The sequence below is a fragment of the Leopardus geoffroyi genome, chromosome D3 (genome assembly GCF_018350155.1).
Source record: "Leopardus geoffroyi isolate Oge1 chromosome D3, O.geoffroyi_Oge1_pat1.0, whole genome shotgun sequence".
In the NCBI taxonomy this organism is placed as follows: domain Eukaryota; kingdom Metazoa; phylum Chordata; class Mammalia; order Carnivora; family Felidae; genus Leopardus; species Leopardus geoffroyi.
Genome location: NC_059339.1, coordinates 14,123,816 through 14,142,367, shown reverse-complemented (window position 1 = coordinate 14,142,367; position 18,552 = coordinate 14,123,816). Strand labels below are relative to the sequence as shown.

Below are 18,552 nucleotides of genomic sequence, written 5' to 3'. Positions count from 1 at the left end.
TGTATAATATTCCATTGCATGGCTCCGCCATACTTACTGAGCTCATCCTCCATAATGGACACTTCAGTCACTGCCAGTATTTTGCTGTGACATCCCATAAATGCCTTGCTGTGGCACATGGACAGACTTTTCAATAGAATAAATTCCTAGAAGTGGAATTTCTGGGTCCAACATTACATACATTTGTGGTTTTGGCAGACATTGAGAAATTGCTCACTGTAAAGATTGTCCCAAACCTACCAGCCAAGCAGGAGAGTGGTGGTTTCCCCACAGCCCTGCCAACCTAACGTATTACCGAATTTTTCGGTCTTTGCCAATTTGCGAAGATGTGTTTTGACAGCTGAGTCAATACTGTGTCTGAGCACGGATAGATTTGGCCAGAGATCAGCAGTGCCTTTTTGTTACCTTCTCGGGTAGCTAACGGACCAGGCCAGCGCCACCCCATTAAAGCATATGAATTTCCCACCCAGCCTCTGCACTGCAATAAAGTATAGGCCAGAATGACAAATGCGAGGTTAGAACCGGGAGATGGCCCAGGTCACTCAACAGGCCACCTTCTTCTCTCCATCTGTCTCAAGCCCTGGACGGCATCGGGCAGGTTGCCAAATTCTGTCTTCTGATGCGTGTATGTGGATGGCACCTTTCACTACCACCAGTCCACCTGAGCAATGACCCAGAGCCTCTCTGTGTAGCCTCAGGGGAGGATGGGACATTCCAGAGCCTCGGTGGGGATTGCTTTCCTCAGCTGCTGATAGCTGGCCAGGAAGATAAGGATGTCACGGGTCTGCGGTAGGTCAGAGCCGTGCTCCCACCGGCCAGTTCCTCTCTCTCTTGCAGTGACCTCTGAATGCTTGGACGATGAACAGCATCGTAGACTTCTGCTATGCTGTCCTCAAAAGTCAGGGCCACGCTGTGAGCAGGAGGGGACTACTTTCCGCTCATGATTAAATGAACAAAAAAGTTAGCATTTTTCCTTATATTCTCTTTAACTTACAATAAAGGGGTATTGGCATAATTCAGACCCTCCCAAGACAAATGAAAAGGACAGAAAGAGGCAGCCTCAGGCTAGATCCAGGCTATGGACATGAAGTGTTAGGTCTGCACTCTAGCGTCCTAAGAGAAATTTATATCTGTACTTTGAATCTACAGCCAGTGTTTTGCAATTTTATATAAATATCATAATCACAGCTTCTCTTAACAAAATGTGGACAATCTGACCACCTCGAGCCTGTGTTCTAACGGGACGATAATCTGCATGGACTGAGCAGCAGCTGTCCCTCTAGACAGAGCAAGGACTCCCTAGTTTGTCTCAATCCCCGCTACTCCATATCACATCCCTCTTGTTAAGGCTGTTGTCTGTTGTCACCTTTTATAACATTAATGCTGTTGATTTTCTCAGGACGAAAGGGAAATATTTTCATACCCATGACTTTGTGATAAGCGGCACAAAGTGATAAGTGGTTAGAGTTAGACCAAGAGATTTATATGTTTCAGGAAACACGAGAAAGATTTCGTGCCTTACAACAATGAAGAATATTCTTTCATGCTTACTATACATCCGTCTTGAAGTTAGCCAAGCCGCCTTGCTGATTTACCTTAGCTTCCTACCTGTCCCCTCCAGGTATCGGAGTTTATAATCGCTGGTCTGCAGTAACCCCCGAGATCTAACTCACAGAGACAAAGCAGAGGAAGCCTTGACCCCACTAGAAAGACCCTTAAAGTCACTGCCGAAATCGGGGCAGTGGCAGGACGAGAGCCATCTCCTTTTATGCTGTCCACCTCGGTTAGACAGTCACAGCTTGAAAGCCATAACCTCGAACGCCAAGCCTGAGTAGTGAGGTTCTCAATGTTGGGAACAAGGCAAGAGTGATTAATAGGACCGCTGACCACCCCCGTTTTTGGAGCTTTGTGATGAAATGATCAAATGTCTTAGGTCAGGCAGGCTGCTTTATTTCCAGAATTCCATAAACTGGGTGGCTTACGAACAGCAGGTATTTATTTCTCACAGCTCCAGAGGCTGGGAAGTCCAAGATCAAGGCACAGGCAATTCAGTGTCTGATGAGAGCCCACTGCCTGGTTTCTGGCAGATGTCTTCTCGCTGTGTCTTCACAAGGCAAAGGGGCATCTCTCTGGGGTCTCTTTTATAAGACATTAATCCTCTCCATAGGGGCTCCACCCCTGTGATCGAATCCTGTCCCCGAGGACCCACCTCCCAATACCATTCACCTGGGGGTTAGCTTTCAACATATGAATTTGGGTGGGGGACTCAAGTGCTCAGTGCGTAGCCATCAGGAAGAGGTGCTGTGAGACCTTGTCTCAGGGCCCCTCGAAATGGCAATTCCCTTTGCTTGGAGAAGTAGAGAAGGTGCTAAAGAGAGAAGAAAAGACTGCATCTTCCTGAGATGAAGGCAGCCAGGCAGTTTTAGAATTTGGGAGCCCCTGGACGCATGGGATACAGACCGGCAGTGGTCAGGATGTACATTCACTCCTTTATCATGAGCAAATCCTTGGTGTCGTCCGTGATCCCAAAACCACTGGCCAGCGAGATCATCCTGGCTCAGTTGTCTGAGACTCAGTGTCCATATGCCTCTCAGAAATACAGCTGGAAGGGGACAGAGATCCAAGCGCCTGGTTAAATTGGAATCCAGCCCCAGAGCTAAAGGAAGCAGCCCTGTTACCTCCTGCTAGACATCTCCATAGGCACAGTGCTGAGAAATGTTTCCCAGGCTGAGCAAATTAATAGAAAAACGTAACGTTCTTCGTTCTGTCCTAAAAGATCGGCGTATGTGCTTAGTCTCTTCTCTACCTGCTCAAAGCCCCTTTACCTGGAGCTCCTGGGATCGGCTTCCTTCCTCCCAGTTGTAACCCACATTTGCTGCTTTTTTAGGCATCTGTGGGGAATAGCATTGTTAATAACACAAAGAGAGACCCGGCCGCTACCTGCCTTCGTGAGTCAGGAATAGACAGCAGAAAGTGGAAGCATAGCTGGTCCGCATCTTCCCCAGGGACCCGGCAAAAGGCAACAGAGTCCAAGTGAAGCAGGGCGGATGCCGGTTAGACAAGAGAAAGAACTTCCTGATTCAGAAGACTATTAGCTCCCCAAAGGAATAGTGAGGTCTGCTTCATCCTTCTTGATTCTCTCCTTTGTCCGAATTCAAGTAAAGTCAGCCACAGAAGCACCTTCTCTTAAACCAGTCTCACGAGGCTGAAATGTCAATCTGTATCTAATGGTTATTTCTCTTGCTAACAGTCTGGTTCAGCAGTGGGCATAGCCAGTGAGACCCAAGTCCCTGGAACACTGGGTGTGATTCTAATTCTCATCTTTAATTGTATCTGGCATGTGCTGGTAGCTTAAAAGGATCAGTTTACCCATCACCAAACATTCACCCCATGCTTGCCACGTGCACAGCTCTGGTGGAAGCAAAGATGAGTAGACATGGCCCTCCCTGCCCTTAAGACCTTCGCAGACAAATGTGGGGAGACAGACACAGATACAGCGCAATTAATCTAAAACACAAAGGGACACAAAACCCTTGGGGAACATCAATACTTCAGCAGGTATCAGGAAAGGTTTACCTAAAGAAGGGACATTTGAACAGGGTTTTGAAGATCATGTAGGAGTTTGCCTAGTAGGAAGTAGGAAAAGGTATTCTAGTAAAAGGAATAGCAGTGGCTCATACACTGCCTTTTTTTTTTTTTTTTTTTCTTGCTAAGGATGATTATTGAACCTCTGAGGTTGTCTTTAGCGTTAATACCAGCGGGGACACATACTGAATTTGGACACCATTCTAAAGGCCCTTTACGTAATAACCCTCTGAAGTGCAAATGCCATCCTGGGAAAGTGACTTGAGAAACTGCCATTGGTCTGTTCTCCCTGCAAAACCTCAGGATTTGAATCAAGCCCTTCTCAGCTTCCCTTCTTTTTTTTTTTAATTAAAAAAAAAAATTAATGTGTATTTCTTTTTGAGAGAGAGAGAGAACCCAAAGCAGCCTCCAGGCTCTGAGCTGTCAGCACAGAGCCCGACACAGGGCTTGAACTCACAAACTGTGAGATCCTGGCCTGAGCTGAAGTCAGACTGAGCCACCCAGGTGCCCCTCAGCTTCCCTTTCATTAAGCACCTTACCCGCCTGGTTTGCTTTCCTAAAGGGGGAAAGGGTGTCCGCCTTAAGGGCAGAATGTCTATTTTCAGATGCTAATTAAGCATTGTTCATCCAGTCCTTAGTAGATGTGAGGGAGGGTCTTGAGCCTGGGGGGGGGGATGTCCACTGCTGTCCTCCCCCCATCTTATTCAGCCTGCTGCCTGTCTCTCCAGCCTCTTGCTGACAGAGATGATCAGGTAATCAGAGAGATGACTGTTTTATCGAAACCCCCCTCCCCCTGCCCGTACTACATCCAGAGCCTGGCATTTCCTCACCCCTGGGGACCTGGGGCTGGCTGGCTGCTTTCAAAATGTCAAAATCTGTTGAGAAGCTCTTCTCTACTATGAGGTACGCGTCGGCATCATCCCAGTCTCTCTGGGGAGCCCCAAATTATGAGGCATGTGGGGAGTGCTTGCGGATCCCCAGTCTTGAGACGATCAGAGGAGGTCTGGGCCCCTCTCCACTCAGGCACAAGCCCCAGCTGGCCAGCAAGTGCTGGCTTTGCTGAAAACCGAAAGACGAAAGGCGCCAGCCAGCCCCACCCCGGCTGCATCCGAATGAAGGCAAACCAGCAAAACTGTCTGCCTCTCGATGACAACCCAGCCTGCCACAGGGAAAGCTAAGTCAGCCCTGACTCACCGCGCGTTCACGATGTCAGGACAAAAATAACAATAATGAGGATTCCGACACCACCCTGCGCGGTGTGGCCGTTGGAACCCTCAGACTCCCCACCCTCAGCACGGGGCCAAGAGCTCAGCTCTGGGGTCCGCTGGGTTTGGGCCTCATCCCACTGGTGACCTTGGACAGAGAACAAATTCGCACCTGCACCGAGGCTCTGTTTCCTAACAGATTCATCCAGTCGTGGGGAGGTGAGGTGTGGAATGGCAGCATCTGTGGCAATAGTCGCTATTTGCTGAGCAACCTCAGGCACGGTGCTGGGCGCTTCGGGTCCGTGGTCTCCGTGAACCCCCAGCCCGATTCAGTGAAGTTCTATCGCCCCCATCTGACAGATAACTAAACTGCGGCACAGAGGGTTAGCTGGATGGAGGTCACGTGACTGGCGCGTGATGGAAATGGGCCTTGAACCCAGGCCACGGAGCCCACTCTTAATTCTTAAAGGTCCGGCGCAGAATAAGCGTTCCAAAAAAGTGCATGATTATTATCGCTGCTTTTGCTGGCGTTTCATCTGGCTAATTCTCATGTTGCTGATTCAGATGTAGATTTACTGCTAATTGTTATATTGCTAACGGGAGGCACGTAGGGCAGGAAGCACGATCCCCGTTACACAGATGACACCCATGGGGCTTAGAAAGGGAAGGTAAGCGGCCACGGAGTCACCGAGTGACACAGCTGGACCTGTCTCCCTCTGTGACTCCGTCGTCGTTCTCGTCGATCGTTGAGATAGAGGCAGTGTGTGTATCTTTCTGCCACTGCTTGAGTCCAGGCTCTGGGAGGATACACTGAGAGCAGCCGTGTCTGCAGTGGGAAGGCGGGGGCTTTGCGGGCCCAGCTCTGTTGCCTGTCAGCTGTTAATTTGAAGCTTGTCATTGCACCTCTCAGAGCCTCTGTTTTCTCCTCTGAAAAATGGGTTTACCATGAGGATTCCGTGAGCCCCTGGATGCTCAATGGCCTGGCCCCAGCCGGGCACCGAATAGGCACTCACGGAACGCCGCTCACAATGGAAGGAGATGGGACACGATCACTGCCCTGGAGAAGTTCACCGCCTGGGCGTCGTCTTTTCGTCAAATAGTTGCCTCGACCTCCGGAAACTTCCATGTCCGGGACAAGCTACAGACATCACATACACGCACAAACGGCAGTTAATATACCGTGATAGTTGGAATCTTGTGGAATCACACTCAGACGTTCCCCGCAGACCTGCCTGGCGGGCGTTAGCCAGAGACACTGGCTCCATCGGGCTGCCGGTGGATTATTCCCTTCCCTAAGCCTCTCTGAGCACTTAAGGAAACTCCTGTGTTTGGAGATTAATCTCTCTCTGTGGGAAGGTGCCCAAATCACAAGCGATAAACAGCTACTGAACTCATTATCGCCCCCAGCTCAATCGGACTAGCTATCCCTTGGTTGGTTCCAGCTCGTGACCAGGATAAGACCATCTAGGCTGGATTTCCCCAAAGTGCCTTCAGTACCCCCCTCTGTTACGTTACCCAGTGCTCCAGGGACGCCCTCAAACGGGGGACAAAAACAGCCTCAACAAAGATGCTTCTGGGAATTATGTGGGGCAGAGTCTTCGTCAGGCCCCAGTGGCAGCCAAATCCAAACCTTGTTTCCCTCCACCCACGATGTCACCTGCTGGTGACCCTCAGGGTCTTTATAGGTCATTTAGCCATGAGATCAGCCTTCCTATCCTGCCGCCCCAGGTGTTCAGAGCCAGGGAGGAGCCAGGAAGCGGGGCCTGAATTGATGGGGGTTTGGGTTCAGCCCTGCAGGAATTTCCACGTCTTTTGCTAACTGTTTGTTTTGATAGTGAGTGTATTCAAAGCAAGCCGTCCTGGCGCTTTCCAGTGCGACAGTGATGTCTGGTTCAGGAATCCGTGACACCACTCCGCGTGCTTATTCATTGCATCAAACCGTATTCCTATTCTTTTCCCAGATAAGCCAAGTTCGGTCAAAGTCATTGTTTCTCTTTGTGGAAACTGGTAGTTCTCCAAGCAGATCCTTAGAGGTCGATAGAGCCCCAACCCACTTCCATTTTCCGAGGGTCCTAGGATATTTTTTTTTAATTTTTTTTTTCAACGTTTATTCATTTTTGGGACAGAGAGAGACAGAGCATGAACGGGGGAGGGGCAGAGAGAGAGGGAGACACAGAATCGGAAACAGGCTCCAGGCTCTGAGCCATCAGCCCAGAGCCTGACGCGGGGTTCGAACTCACGGACCGCGAGATTGTGACCTGGCTGAAGTCGGACGCCTAACCGACTACGCCACCCAGGCGCCCCACCTAGGATATTTTAAAAGGTAAAAAGGACAAAACATAATCACCAAGCTTGTTGTGCATGTTAAATATTTACCTTTAGCAAGTTAATGCTCTCATTTAAACACGCACACGGTGCCAATGTAGCAGAAGGGGGTTAGGCCACAAGGTAATTCTAAGATTTCTTTTAAAGTGAATTCGGGGCGCCTGGGTGGCTCAGTTGGTTAAGTGTCCAACTTCAGCTCAGCTTATGATCTTGCAGTTTGTGGGTTCGAGTCCCAAGTCGGGACCTGTGCTGACAGCTTGGAGCCTGGAACCTGCTTCGGATTCTGTGTCTCCCTCTCGCTTTCTACCCCTCCCCCACTCATGCTCACTCGCATGCGCTCTCTCTCTCTCTCCCCTCCTCTCTCCCTCCCTCTCAAAAATAATAAAATAAACATTAAAATTAATTCATAATGCACAGATACATTTTGGTCTGGTAATGGGACCAAATTTAGAGTTGTCTAATAACATTTAGTTGCCTCGCAACATCAGTGCAACTTTAAGCATCTACTCAGCAAAATAACTTAAAGACCCCTTATCTGCAGAGGCCCTTGTCTGTGGATCCAAACTGTGATGGTCTGACTGTGGAGTACCTCCTTTCTTTAATCATCCTCTACAGAAAATGGACTGTTGAATCAGGGGGAGGGGGGTGGAGAATAAATGATTTCAAGCTTCAGTGGACTTATTATAAAGAATGAATCACTTTAGAAATAACGCTTTGAATACACTACAAGGAAATTATACTCCAAGGTACGAAACACAGTTGGTTAAGTTTTTCTTTTTTTTTTTTTAATGTTTATTTATTTTTGAGAGAGAGAGAGAGAGAGCACGTGCACAGGATAGGCAGAGAGAGAGGGAGACAGGATCCCAAGTGGGCTCTGTGCTAACAGCAGAGCCCGATGCGGGACTCAAACCCATGAACCGTGAGATCGTGCCCTGAACCGAAGCTGGACGCTTAGCCAACTGAGGCCCCGAGGTGCCCCAGTTAAGTTTTACAAGTAGCAATTTTTTTCACAGCACAGATGGGCACATACCTGCTGGTTTGCGGGTCTGTGGTCCTGGCCCCTGAGCTGCCACAGCTCATAACCGGGTTACACTTGCTGCCCTGGGGAGGCGGTGCCCACAGGCTGCGGCAGTGCTGCTTGAGGCTGCGGCTGAGGGCACGGCGTGCGGCATCTGGCCCCCCAGGGTGGCTGGCCTGACGCCCGGCTCAGCCCCAGGATGCTGCCCTCGTTTTGGGACAAGCCAAGTGCCGCGGGTTGCTGCAGGCCCAGGAGGGAGAAGCTGTCCCTGGTGCTGACGGTCAAAGAGTAAGAAGTTACTTGCCTCGTACAGGTTTGGGCTTTAGCTGCTGGGTTCGTTCCCGGGGCTGTTCTAACAAAGCATGACAAACTGGGTGGTTTAAACAACAGAAGATGTATTGTCTCACGGTTCTGGAGGCTGGAGAGCTCCTGGAATCAAGGTGTTGGCAGGTTGCTTCCTTCTGAGGGCTGCGAGGGAGAATCTTCCTCAGGCCTGTCTCGTTGGCTTGGGGATGCTCACACGGCTTCTCCCTCTGTGTGTGTGTGTGTGTGTGTGTGTGTGTGTGTGTGTGTGAGCCTCGAAATTCCCTCCCCACTTCTTTTTAAAAGTTTATTTTTGAGAGGGAGAGAGAGCAGGGGAGGGGCAGAGAGAGAGGGGGGGAGACACAGAATCCGAAGCAGGCTCCAGGCTCCGAGCTGTCAGCACACAGCCCGACGCGGGGCTCGAACCCACGAGCTGCGAGATCATGACCTGAGCTAAAGTCAGATGCTTAACCGACTAGGCACTCAGGTGCCCCCAAATTTCTCCTTTTTATAAAGGCACTGGCCATATTGGATTAGGACCCACCTGAATGACCTCATTTTAATTTAATTGCCTTGTTTAGAACTACACATAAGGCCGTATTCTTTTTTTTCTTTTAATTTTTTTAATGTTTATTTATTTTGAGAGAAGGAGAGAATATGAGCAGGGGAGAGAGAGGGAGAGAGAATCCCAAGCAAGCTCCACACTGTCAGCACAGAGACCAACGCAGGGCTTAGTCTCATGAACCACAAGAACATGACCTGAGCCGAAATCTAGAGTCAGACCCTTAACTGACTGAGCCACCCAGATGCCCCAAGGCCATATTCTGAGGTGCTGGAGGGTTAGGACACCAGCATATGAATATGGGAGAGACACAGTTCAGCCCATTAATGGTTCCTAAGATGTTGTGTCTCCCAGGGGCTTCCCTCCCTGCTGTCAAGCTCTTGGCCCCATCCCACTGGGAGGCCCCTGACTGTGACAGCCCACAGTTGGGGGAGGGCAAGGTGCTTGGCCTCTATTTCTAGATCTCCCAGATTCTGATGTCTCGTGTCTATCTTCCTGCCTTCAAATACCCCCTCCCTCCACCTTGCCATCCCTTCTGCTCCTTACTCCCTAATCTCTGCTAGAAAGCTCCAGAAGGTTCCAGAAGGCTCGCCATACTCCCACTCACGAAGAACCTGCGAGTCAGTGTTGACTTGGTCCCTTGCCCTCCCACCCTCTCACACCCCCAGGCTGTCTTTGCTGCTGCTGGCACCCCAATCTCCAGCTCCTCCCACCCCCCTGCAGCTGCAGCTGTGTTCCGCCTTCCCACCTGCACATGGGTCTCTCTGCCCTCACCCTCTCCCCACTGCAGCCCTTGCAGTCATGTGTCCTGAACTAGAGCTTTGATAAGCTCCCCCCTGCATCAGGCAGCTTCCAGGGTCCCCCCTTCTCTACTAAGTCAAGACAAAAGCCTTTGGCTTAGCCTTCAAGGGGCTCTATAATTTTGAAATGCATTTAGACCTGGCATCCATCAGCACGGGCTACCATCACAAAATACCACAGGCTCTGGGGCTTAAACGTAGAAAGTTATCTCTCATAGCTCTGGAGGCTGGAAGTCAGAGGTCAGGATGCCGGCACAGTCACATTGGGTGAGGGCTCCCTGCTTGGCTTGCAGACGGCCGCCCTCACTGTGCCCTAACTCTGCCTTTCTGTGCGTGCACTGAGAGAGAAAAAGAGAAAGAGAGAGATGTCTCTTCCTCTTCTTATAAGGCCACCAATCCTATCAGTTTAGGTCCCACTCTCATGGCCTCTTTTAACCTTAATTACTTCCTAAAGGTGCCGTCTCCTAACAGAGTCATATGGGGAGTTAGGGCTTTAACGTATGAATTCAGGAGGGACACAGTTCAGTCCATCGCAGACCTCAAGTGTTTGTAGCATATGCAGATAGAGCTAAGTGGACAGCGGGTAGAGAGAAAACTGTATCTGTATCCAATTATCTGTATAAGACATAGAGACATAGGTACGTATGCATTCACCTACAGAAACATATATACTCATAAATTGCAGGCAGGGATAAGGGCCTTGAAGAAAAATAAAGCATGATAAGGGAACAGGGAATATCAATGGTGGGGTGCTGTTTTAAAAGATGATCGGGAGAGATCGCTAATGCAGCTGGAGACATAAGTAACATAACTTAAGCATTCAGCCACTGGAATTTGATTCTTTGGATCAAGAGTCCACAGACTTTTCTGTAAAGGGAGAGGTAGGAAATATTTTTGGCTTTTGTGGGCTGTATGATCTTGGTCTCCATTACAACTACCCTGCTCTGTTGCTGTATCACAAAAGCCTCCACAGACAATATAGAAACAAATGCGTATGGCCATGTGCCAATAAAACTTTATTTATGAACACTGAAATTCGAACTTCATGTACCTTGTATGTGTCATGAAACATTACTCTCTTTTTTTGATATTTTTATTCAACAGGCTAAAAATGGGAAAACCATTCTTAGCTCATGGGCTGTATAAAAATGTGCAGGGGACCAGGTTTGGCCCCCGGGCTGCAGTTTGCAAACCTCTGCACGCAACCATATGAGGCTTCTCCCAGTTGTGGGATGAGAGTGGGGACCACTGTAGGGCCAAGAACACAGGTCGCTGGCACACAACAGGTGTTCGATACGTATTTATTTTTTTGTTGTTGTTGTTCTTAAGTAGGCTTCATGCCCAGCGTGGAGCCCAATGTGGGGCTTGAACCCATAACCCTGAGTTCAAGACCTGAGCTGAGCCAAAGAGTCTGATGCTCAACCGACTGAGCCACCCAGGCACCCCTCGATACATATTTTTTTTTTAATTTTTTAAATGTTTATTTATTTTTTAGGAGACAGAGAGAGACAGAGCATGAGTGGGGGGAGGGGCAGAGAGAGAGGGAGACACAGAGTCTGAATCAGGTTCCAGACTCCGAGCTGTCAGCACAGAGCCCAACGCGGGGCTCGAACTCACAGGCTGCGAGATCATGACCTGAGCCGAAGTCGGATGCTTAACCGACTGAGCCACCCAGGCGCCCCACTCAATATGTACTTTTTGGAGAAGAGAGAGGAGGGAGGGGGCAGAACGAAACAGGGTGCAGTCAGTTAAGTGTTCAGAGCCTCCTGTCTGTTTTTAGGGGCAAGCATCTGGGCACCCCCCCCCCCAGAGCCCACCAAGACCTAGCCCGTGTCTCCTGCCACCTGAAAAACTTCCACTGACTACCCCAGACACAATTCTAGAAGAGGACATGCGTAGCCACAGCCCAAAGCCTGTGTGTGCCCTCTCCCCAGCTTAATAACTCACAAGTGCCACTAATGTGCATTTTTAGCGAGAACCTTTCAGTCCCCACTCAGAAAAGTCATTTGCATCCCCCATGCAGGGCCCCTGACTGCTATATTAATCTCCCCATTTGTCCCCTCCTGAGTCATCTAATATGACTGCTGGCTAATTAAAACATCAAAGCCCCAAGTACAACAGCCCTGCCAGAGGCCTCCTAATGCCTGCTTTCAGGGGTGCCGGTCCGCGCAGCCCAGGGTGGAGCGGGGCAAGGCCCACGCCCGGGGCCCCCAGGTTCTGGGCTCGAAATGACCACCCCTCGCACATCTGGAGCCTCCACAGATGGCCTTTTTCATTATGCCTGTTACCTCGCTACTTCCACACCCTGCCGATGAGGGCTGCTCGCTGTCCCCCCCACCAGCCACACCCCACGCCTCTTCCTCCCGCCTCACTGTGCTCCCCACCGTCTGCCCTCGCACCCCCTCTCTGGGTCCTAGGCCTGACCCCAATGCCACCAAGGCGCCTCTTATCCCCCGTTTGGGATTCCAGCTACTCCTCAGCCTCTGGAACATCCTTAGGGATGGTCAAGAGAGTTTGTAACCTGGCTGAGTGATGCCCAGTATTTAGGAAGAGTGGCCGGGGTGCTCCATAACTTGGAGCTGAGCAAGCAGAAAATGTGAACGGGAGTGAAGGGAAGAAGGATCTTCTCCTGCCCCCAGGGTGGCAGGACTGTAGTGATACTTGCGGCAATGACCCCAATGACCGCACTGGCAGGTGCACTAAGGGTAGCAGATTCTCATGCCAGCAGCAAGAAGTGATGGCTGACACTCAGGAGGTGATTGCATTCATCCAGGTGAAAGATGATGTTGGCCTGGCCAGGGGGCTCGCCAGTTCGATGGGAAGTGAGAGGAGGCGGTGGGTTCTAGAGCTGTGGAGAAGCTAAAATGGTGGGACCTGAGGAGGCACTCGCTGCGGGGGATGAAGAGAATGATGTTCAGGACAGGCCCCAACTGTGGCTTGCACAGGTGGTTGGATGGTGATGCCCAGCACTGAGACGGGAATCGCTGGGGATGACCGGATCTGGCCACAGCAGGGAGGTGTGGAAGATGAGGAGTCATGGCACCTTCCATTTGTTCTCTGCTAACTCTTGCATGGTTCTGGAGAGGTCTTTAGCATGCTGTTCACCTACCCGCTGGGCCCCAGATTCCAACATGGCGGCACAGACGCTTTAGCACAGAGCTTCTCTATTCTGCTGGCCAGAAAGGTGGCTGTGGTATGCCTCTCACCTCAGGACCTTTGCGTAAGCTGTTCCTTCTGCCCACAAGACCTTGCGCTTCTCTCTCTGCCGGATTAATACCTACTTGTCCTGCAGGTCTCTGCTTAGAAGCCAAATGCTCTGGGTCAGGTGCCCCTTCTGTGGGCTTCCACAGTACCCTGTATACAACCAACTTCTCATGTTAGGGCAGCCATTGCACCTGGTTTTAATGACTCGTAAACTGTCATCCGTCCCCTGACCCCCATCTTGCACAATGAACTCCATGAGGGCAGAGGATCACATCTGCCTAGTTTGTCACTGTAGGCCTGGCCCTTGCTACCTTGCTTGGAACATAGGAGATACTCAATAAACACATGTTGAATGAATGAATGAATGAATGATGCATAATGGCCAAAAGGCAGGAGAGTCAGAGTTCAGGACATGGTGTGAAAGACAGACTGCTAGGATTTGACTCCTGGTTCCAGTGTACTAACTTTGTGACCTTGGACGACTTAGTTAACCTCTCTGTGTGCTGCAGTTTCCTCATCTGTAAAATGGCCATGATAAGATTTTGCTTGGCACATAGTGAGTGCTTACTGAATGCCAGTTTCCAGTAGTAGTCCTTCAGTGTGCTTTGTGATTTCTTTCCCGGACTTCGTCCAGTTCATTGGAATTCACAGCTTCCTCACCATCCTGAGCCCCTCAAGCTGATGAGATGACGATTCGGCCTCCTTTCTGACTTCATCTCCTTGAACTAACCGTACTCACGCACTCCAGCCACACTGGCCTCCTCACTGGCCCTTTGAACTTAACAAGCTCATCTGTACCTCAGGGCCTTTGCCCTTGCCTTTCTCTCCTCATCAATATATATCCTTACAACCAACTGATATTCTATCATTTGGGTGTTGGTTTACTTATAACTTATCCCCACTTCTCTGACAATAATGTCCCAGAAGGGCGAGGGCACTCTCTGTCTTGCTCATGACAGTGTCCCCAGTGCCTAACAGTGTCTAGCCCATAATAGGTCCTCAATAAATACTAGTTGAGCGTGAGCATGCCCTGACACAAGGTCATTACCCAGTGCTCCGATCTTTGGTATGAATGTCACTCCACATTGGCTTGTCTTCTCCCTTCTGTCACTCAGCTGTCATGTCAAGGTGTGCCTGCTGCCTCTCCCTGACAGCCGCTGACTGACTGATGCTTGTCTGGCGCAAAAGCAGGTAGACAGTTCCTCAGAAACACCCAAGACAGAATGTGATCCTTAGTAATGAGGTCTCAAGTGGATGGGCCACGATGGTCAGCCCAGGACTTATCCCCCACCACCTACTGGGCAATTTGTTTATAGAAGTGAAGACAAATGGGGGACTGAAGGTGCTCAAGACAGAGGAGCAGTCAGTGCAAAGGCCCTGAGGCAGGAACGCACTGGGCATTTTTGAAAGGCAGAAACCTGAAGTTTGGGGAAATATTCATGCTTCAAAACTCTCCAATTAAATCTTTTCTGTTTCCCCAGTACTCGCCGGAAATAGTGAGTTTGGGCTGTAGCAGGAAAGCCCGGAAATCCAAGTAACCTGACCTAGCTTCGGGTGTGATTCCTCAGGCCTGAAAGCCAGTACCGTTCAGAGAGGCTGATGGTGTCCCTTGCTCATTTGTTCATTCAACAAACATTCATTGAGTCCCTGCTGTATGCTAAGACCTGTGTTAGACACCAGAGAGACCACCTTTGAGTTCCTGACCCCTCTCCCCAGAACGGAGCCCAAAAGGCTTTTCCATGGTGCCTCCTTCTTCATAGGCAGAGGGACCAGGTTCCCAGCCACCTTGCACGTGTCACCCCGGGAGAATCGAGTCCTCTCTCTGCAGACCCTTGGTAACTCTGGCAGATTCCAGGAAGAATCCCAGAGGACAGTTTTCGAGTGCCCCCCGAGCCCCGTCTCATGTTCCACCTCCAATCTCTCCTCCAGCCCCCTGCCTCGGGAAAACAGTCTCCTACAAAGAACGGCAGCCCCTCCAAGTGCCCCCGCTTCCTCAAGGTCAAGAACTGGGAGACCGACGTGGTCCTCACTGACACCCTTCACCTTAAGAGCACATTGGTGAGTACCCCAGCAGGGCGTGGCCCAGCCTCACAATTAACCACATTTGGCCTTGGCTAAGCCTTTGTGTGGGGACCGCCCCGTGCACTGTAGGACGTTTAGCATCACCCCTGACCTGTACACGTGAGATGTCAGTAGCCCCCCTGAAGTTGTGACCACACCAAAAATGTCTCGAGGTATTACTTACTGTCCCCTGGGTGGGAAGTCCCCTCCCATTTGAGAATCACTGGCAGATACTTACTCACTCATGGAAACACTTTCTTTCTTAATTTTTTTAATGTTTTTATTTATTTTCGAGAAAGAGAGAGAGACAAGGTGTGAGTGGAGGCGGGGCAGAGAGAGAGGGAGACACAGAATCCGAAGCAGGCTCCAGGCTCTAGGCTGTCAGCACAGAGCCCGACACGGGGCTTGAACTTATGAACTGTGAGATCCTGACCTGAGCCAAAGTCAGACGCTTAACCGACTGAGCCACCCAGGCACCCCTATCATATTTTTAACAGTCAGCAAATCACCATATTGCTTTACATTTTTGTTGAAATTGAGCTTCTTAGAAGAACATTGTATCGGTGAGTTATAGCCGTGTAACAAATTTCCCTGACACTCAGTGGCTTGAAACAGCCACCACTCATTTTTCAAAAGTCCACAGACTGCCTCGGTGCTCCTGCTGGTCTCAGTTGATCTCAAGCATCTGCAGTCATCTGAGGGGTCAGCTCTGGGTGGGCTGGCTAGGATGGCCTTGGCCGTGATCGCTCACGTGTTTCATGTGGTTTCTCTCATCCTCCAGCAAACTAGCGCGGCCTGGTTCCCTTGGTGGTTGCGAGGTTTTCAGAGGAAATGAGCAAAAGCATGCTTGATCTCTTGAGGCCTAGTCGTGGGATGGGCACAGTGTCACCTCTGCCATTTTCTATTGGCCAAAACCAGCTCATATTCAAGGGGAGAGGGGAGAGGTTCCACTTCTCAATGACAGTTCCTGCAAAGTCACATTGCAAAGGGTGTGGATGCAGGGAAGGGAGGCATTGGGACGACCTTTTTTGCAGTCAGTGTGCCATAGACGTGTTCAGCCATAGTAGTTCTTCCTTGATGAACATGGGCTCAGAAAATACTCGAGGATTCGGTAGGAATGAGTCTGATTCCCAGGGAGTGCCAGTCAGAAAGCCCCTCTTCCCCTAGTTGGGTAGAGCAAACACTTTGGGGACCTTCGAATGCTGCCCATCATTCCTTACCATGCCTGATGACCACACCCTACAATGACTTGAAGCTGGCACCTGAGCAGTGCCGTTTGGGGATTAAAGGCCAAGTCAACTCCACCACAAAGGTCAGATCCATGGCCTCAGCCCCCCACGTGCCTCCAAGTGGTAGCCCAAATCTCTCTTTTCCCTCCAGGAAATGGGCTGCACCGAGCACATCTGTATGGGCTCCATCATGCTCCCCTCTCAGCAGATACGAAGGCCTGAAGACGTCCGCACAAAAGAACAGCTCTTCCCTCTCGCCAAAGAGTTCATTGACCAGTACTACTCATCAATTAAAAGGCAAGTGTATGTTGACTCTGGGGACCCAGGGCGAGTTCCTGAGTACCAGGGACAAAGACTTCGGCTCCAACAATGCAGACAGTTGAACCAAGAGTAAGGGCTCCGCCCACCATACACACACAGGTTGAAAACCAGCGGCCCAAGGGCCAAATCTGGCCCCCAGAAAGGTCTTTGTCTGGCCTACAAAGTGTTGCTTCAATTTGAAATATTTCAAGCAACTCCATGCCTAGGTATATGTGCCCGAAAGAAACTCTCACACGTGTTCGCCAGAAGGTATGCGTAAAAATGTGCACCGAAACATTGTTATAATAGGGGAAAAAATTAAAAAGAGAGAGCCAACCAGAAACCACCTCGACTCCCTCAACAGGAGGATGCATGGGTAAGTGATGGTATTTTCTGAGTCAGGGAATATTACACAGCTGTAAAAAGGTGAATGAGTTAGCGCTCGGCACATTTGTGGGAATGAAGCTCGCAAACAAACTGTGCAAAAGGAAGAAAGGATAAGTTTGTGCAAGAATGCATTCAGGGTAGCATCATTTATGTAAGCTTTTTAAACATACAGAACAATATTGTATGTGATTTAGGGAATATATACACGTGTGACAAACATATGAAGAAAAGCGTGAGACACTTCCAAGAAGAAAGTGGGTTATGATGGGAAAATAGTCCCCAAGGAATTATAAAATCATTTCTCTTCTATTATTTTTTTAAGTTTTATTTATTTACGTAATCTCTCCACCCACCATGGGGCTCAAACTCACAACCCCGAGATTAAAAGTCATACGCTCCTCTGACTGAAACAGCCAGGCGCCCCTCATGTATTATTTCTTGGGCTTGAGTATTCATCATATTGTTTTTGATACCTTTTTGTAAGCCCCAAATTTTTTACAATAATCTTTTCAGCTTTCTAAACTTGAATTCCTTGTCATCGTTTAAAAATTAGGAGAGTCCCCTTTACAAATCAGATTTCCAGGGGTGCCTGGCTGGTTGAGTCAGTGGAGAGAGTGACTCTTAATCTTGGGGTTGTGAGTTCGAGCCCCGTATTGGGTGGAGAGATTACTTTAAAATAAAAATCTTTAAAAATAAACAAATAAAGGGGCACCTGGGTGGCTCAGTCGGTTAAGCATCTGACTTCGGCTCAGGTCATGATCTCACAGTTTGGGAGTTCAAGCCCCGCATGGGTCTCTGTGCTGACAGCTCAGAGCCTGGAGCCTGCTTCGGATTCTGTGTCTCCCTCTCTCTCTGCCCCTCCCCTGCTCATGCTCTGTCTCTCTCTGTCCCAAAAATAAAAAAAATAAACACTATATATATATATATATATATATATATATACACACATATATACATATACATATACATATACATATACATATATATATATATATATAATAAAAATAAAAATCTGATATCCGGTTTCTCTTGAAAGGAGACCTTTGGTTTTATTTGTTTATTTTGTTTTAATCAAATTTTGTTTGTTTGTTTGTTTAGAATAGAATTTAGTGATTCATCACTTACATATAACACCCAGTGCTCGTCCCATGAAAGGAGACCTTTGAGCCAGACACGGGCTCACCTGTTGGCCACAGTCTCCACCCAGCCAGTTTAGTCCCTGCTGGGCCTTTGTGGACATTGGAGTTTGCAGTCTTCTTATGCTTGAACTACTGTCTCCACATATGGACCCAGACTTGCTGCAGCTTCTGGCCTCCCGGAATGGCTCACTCCTTCCACTGACCCGTAACTTGGGAGCAGAGGTGACACTCCCATGTCCCTTCCCTCCTCGCTCAGGTTTGGCTCCAAAGCCCACACGGAGAGGCTGGAAGAGGTGAACAAAGAGATCGAAACCACCGGCACCTACCAGCTCAAAGACACGGAGCTCATCTACGGGGCCAAGCATGCCTGGCGGAACGCCTCCCGCTGCGTGGGCAGGATCCAGTGGTCCAAGCTGCAGGTAGGCGGTGAGGCT

The 18,552-nt window shown here is 49.6% G+C and overlaps 1 protein-coding gene across 4 annotated transcripts in view; it reads left to right on the top strand.

The window, feature by feature from the left end:
* Window positions 1-18,552, top strand: part of NOS1 (nitric oxide synthase 1) — a 184,413-nt gene that overhangs the window by 110,024 nt on the left and 55,837 nt on the right. For all 4 annotated transcript variants that reach the window (XM_045456927.1, XM_045456924.1, XM_045456926.1 and 1 more), the window contains exons 4-6: window positions 14,932-15,060; window positions 16,444-16,589; window positions 18,375-18,537. In XM_045456927.1, the coding sequence (XP_045312883.1) occupies window positions 14,932-15,060; window positions 16,444-16,589; window positions 18,375-18,537 (438 nt within the window). The remainder of the gene's footprint in view (window positions 1-14,931; window positions 15,061-16,443; window positions 16,590-18,374; window positions 18,538-18,552) is intronic.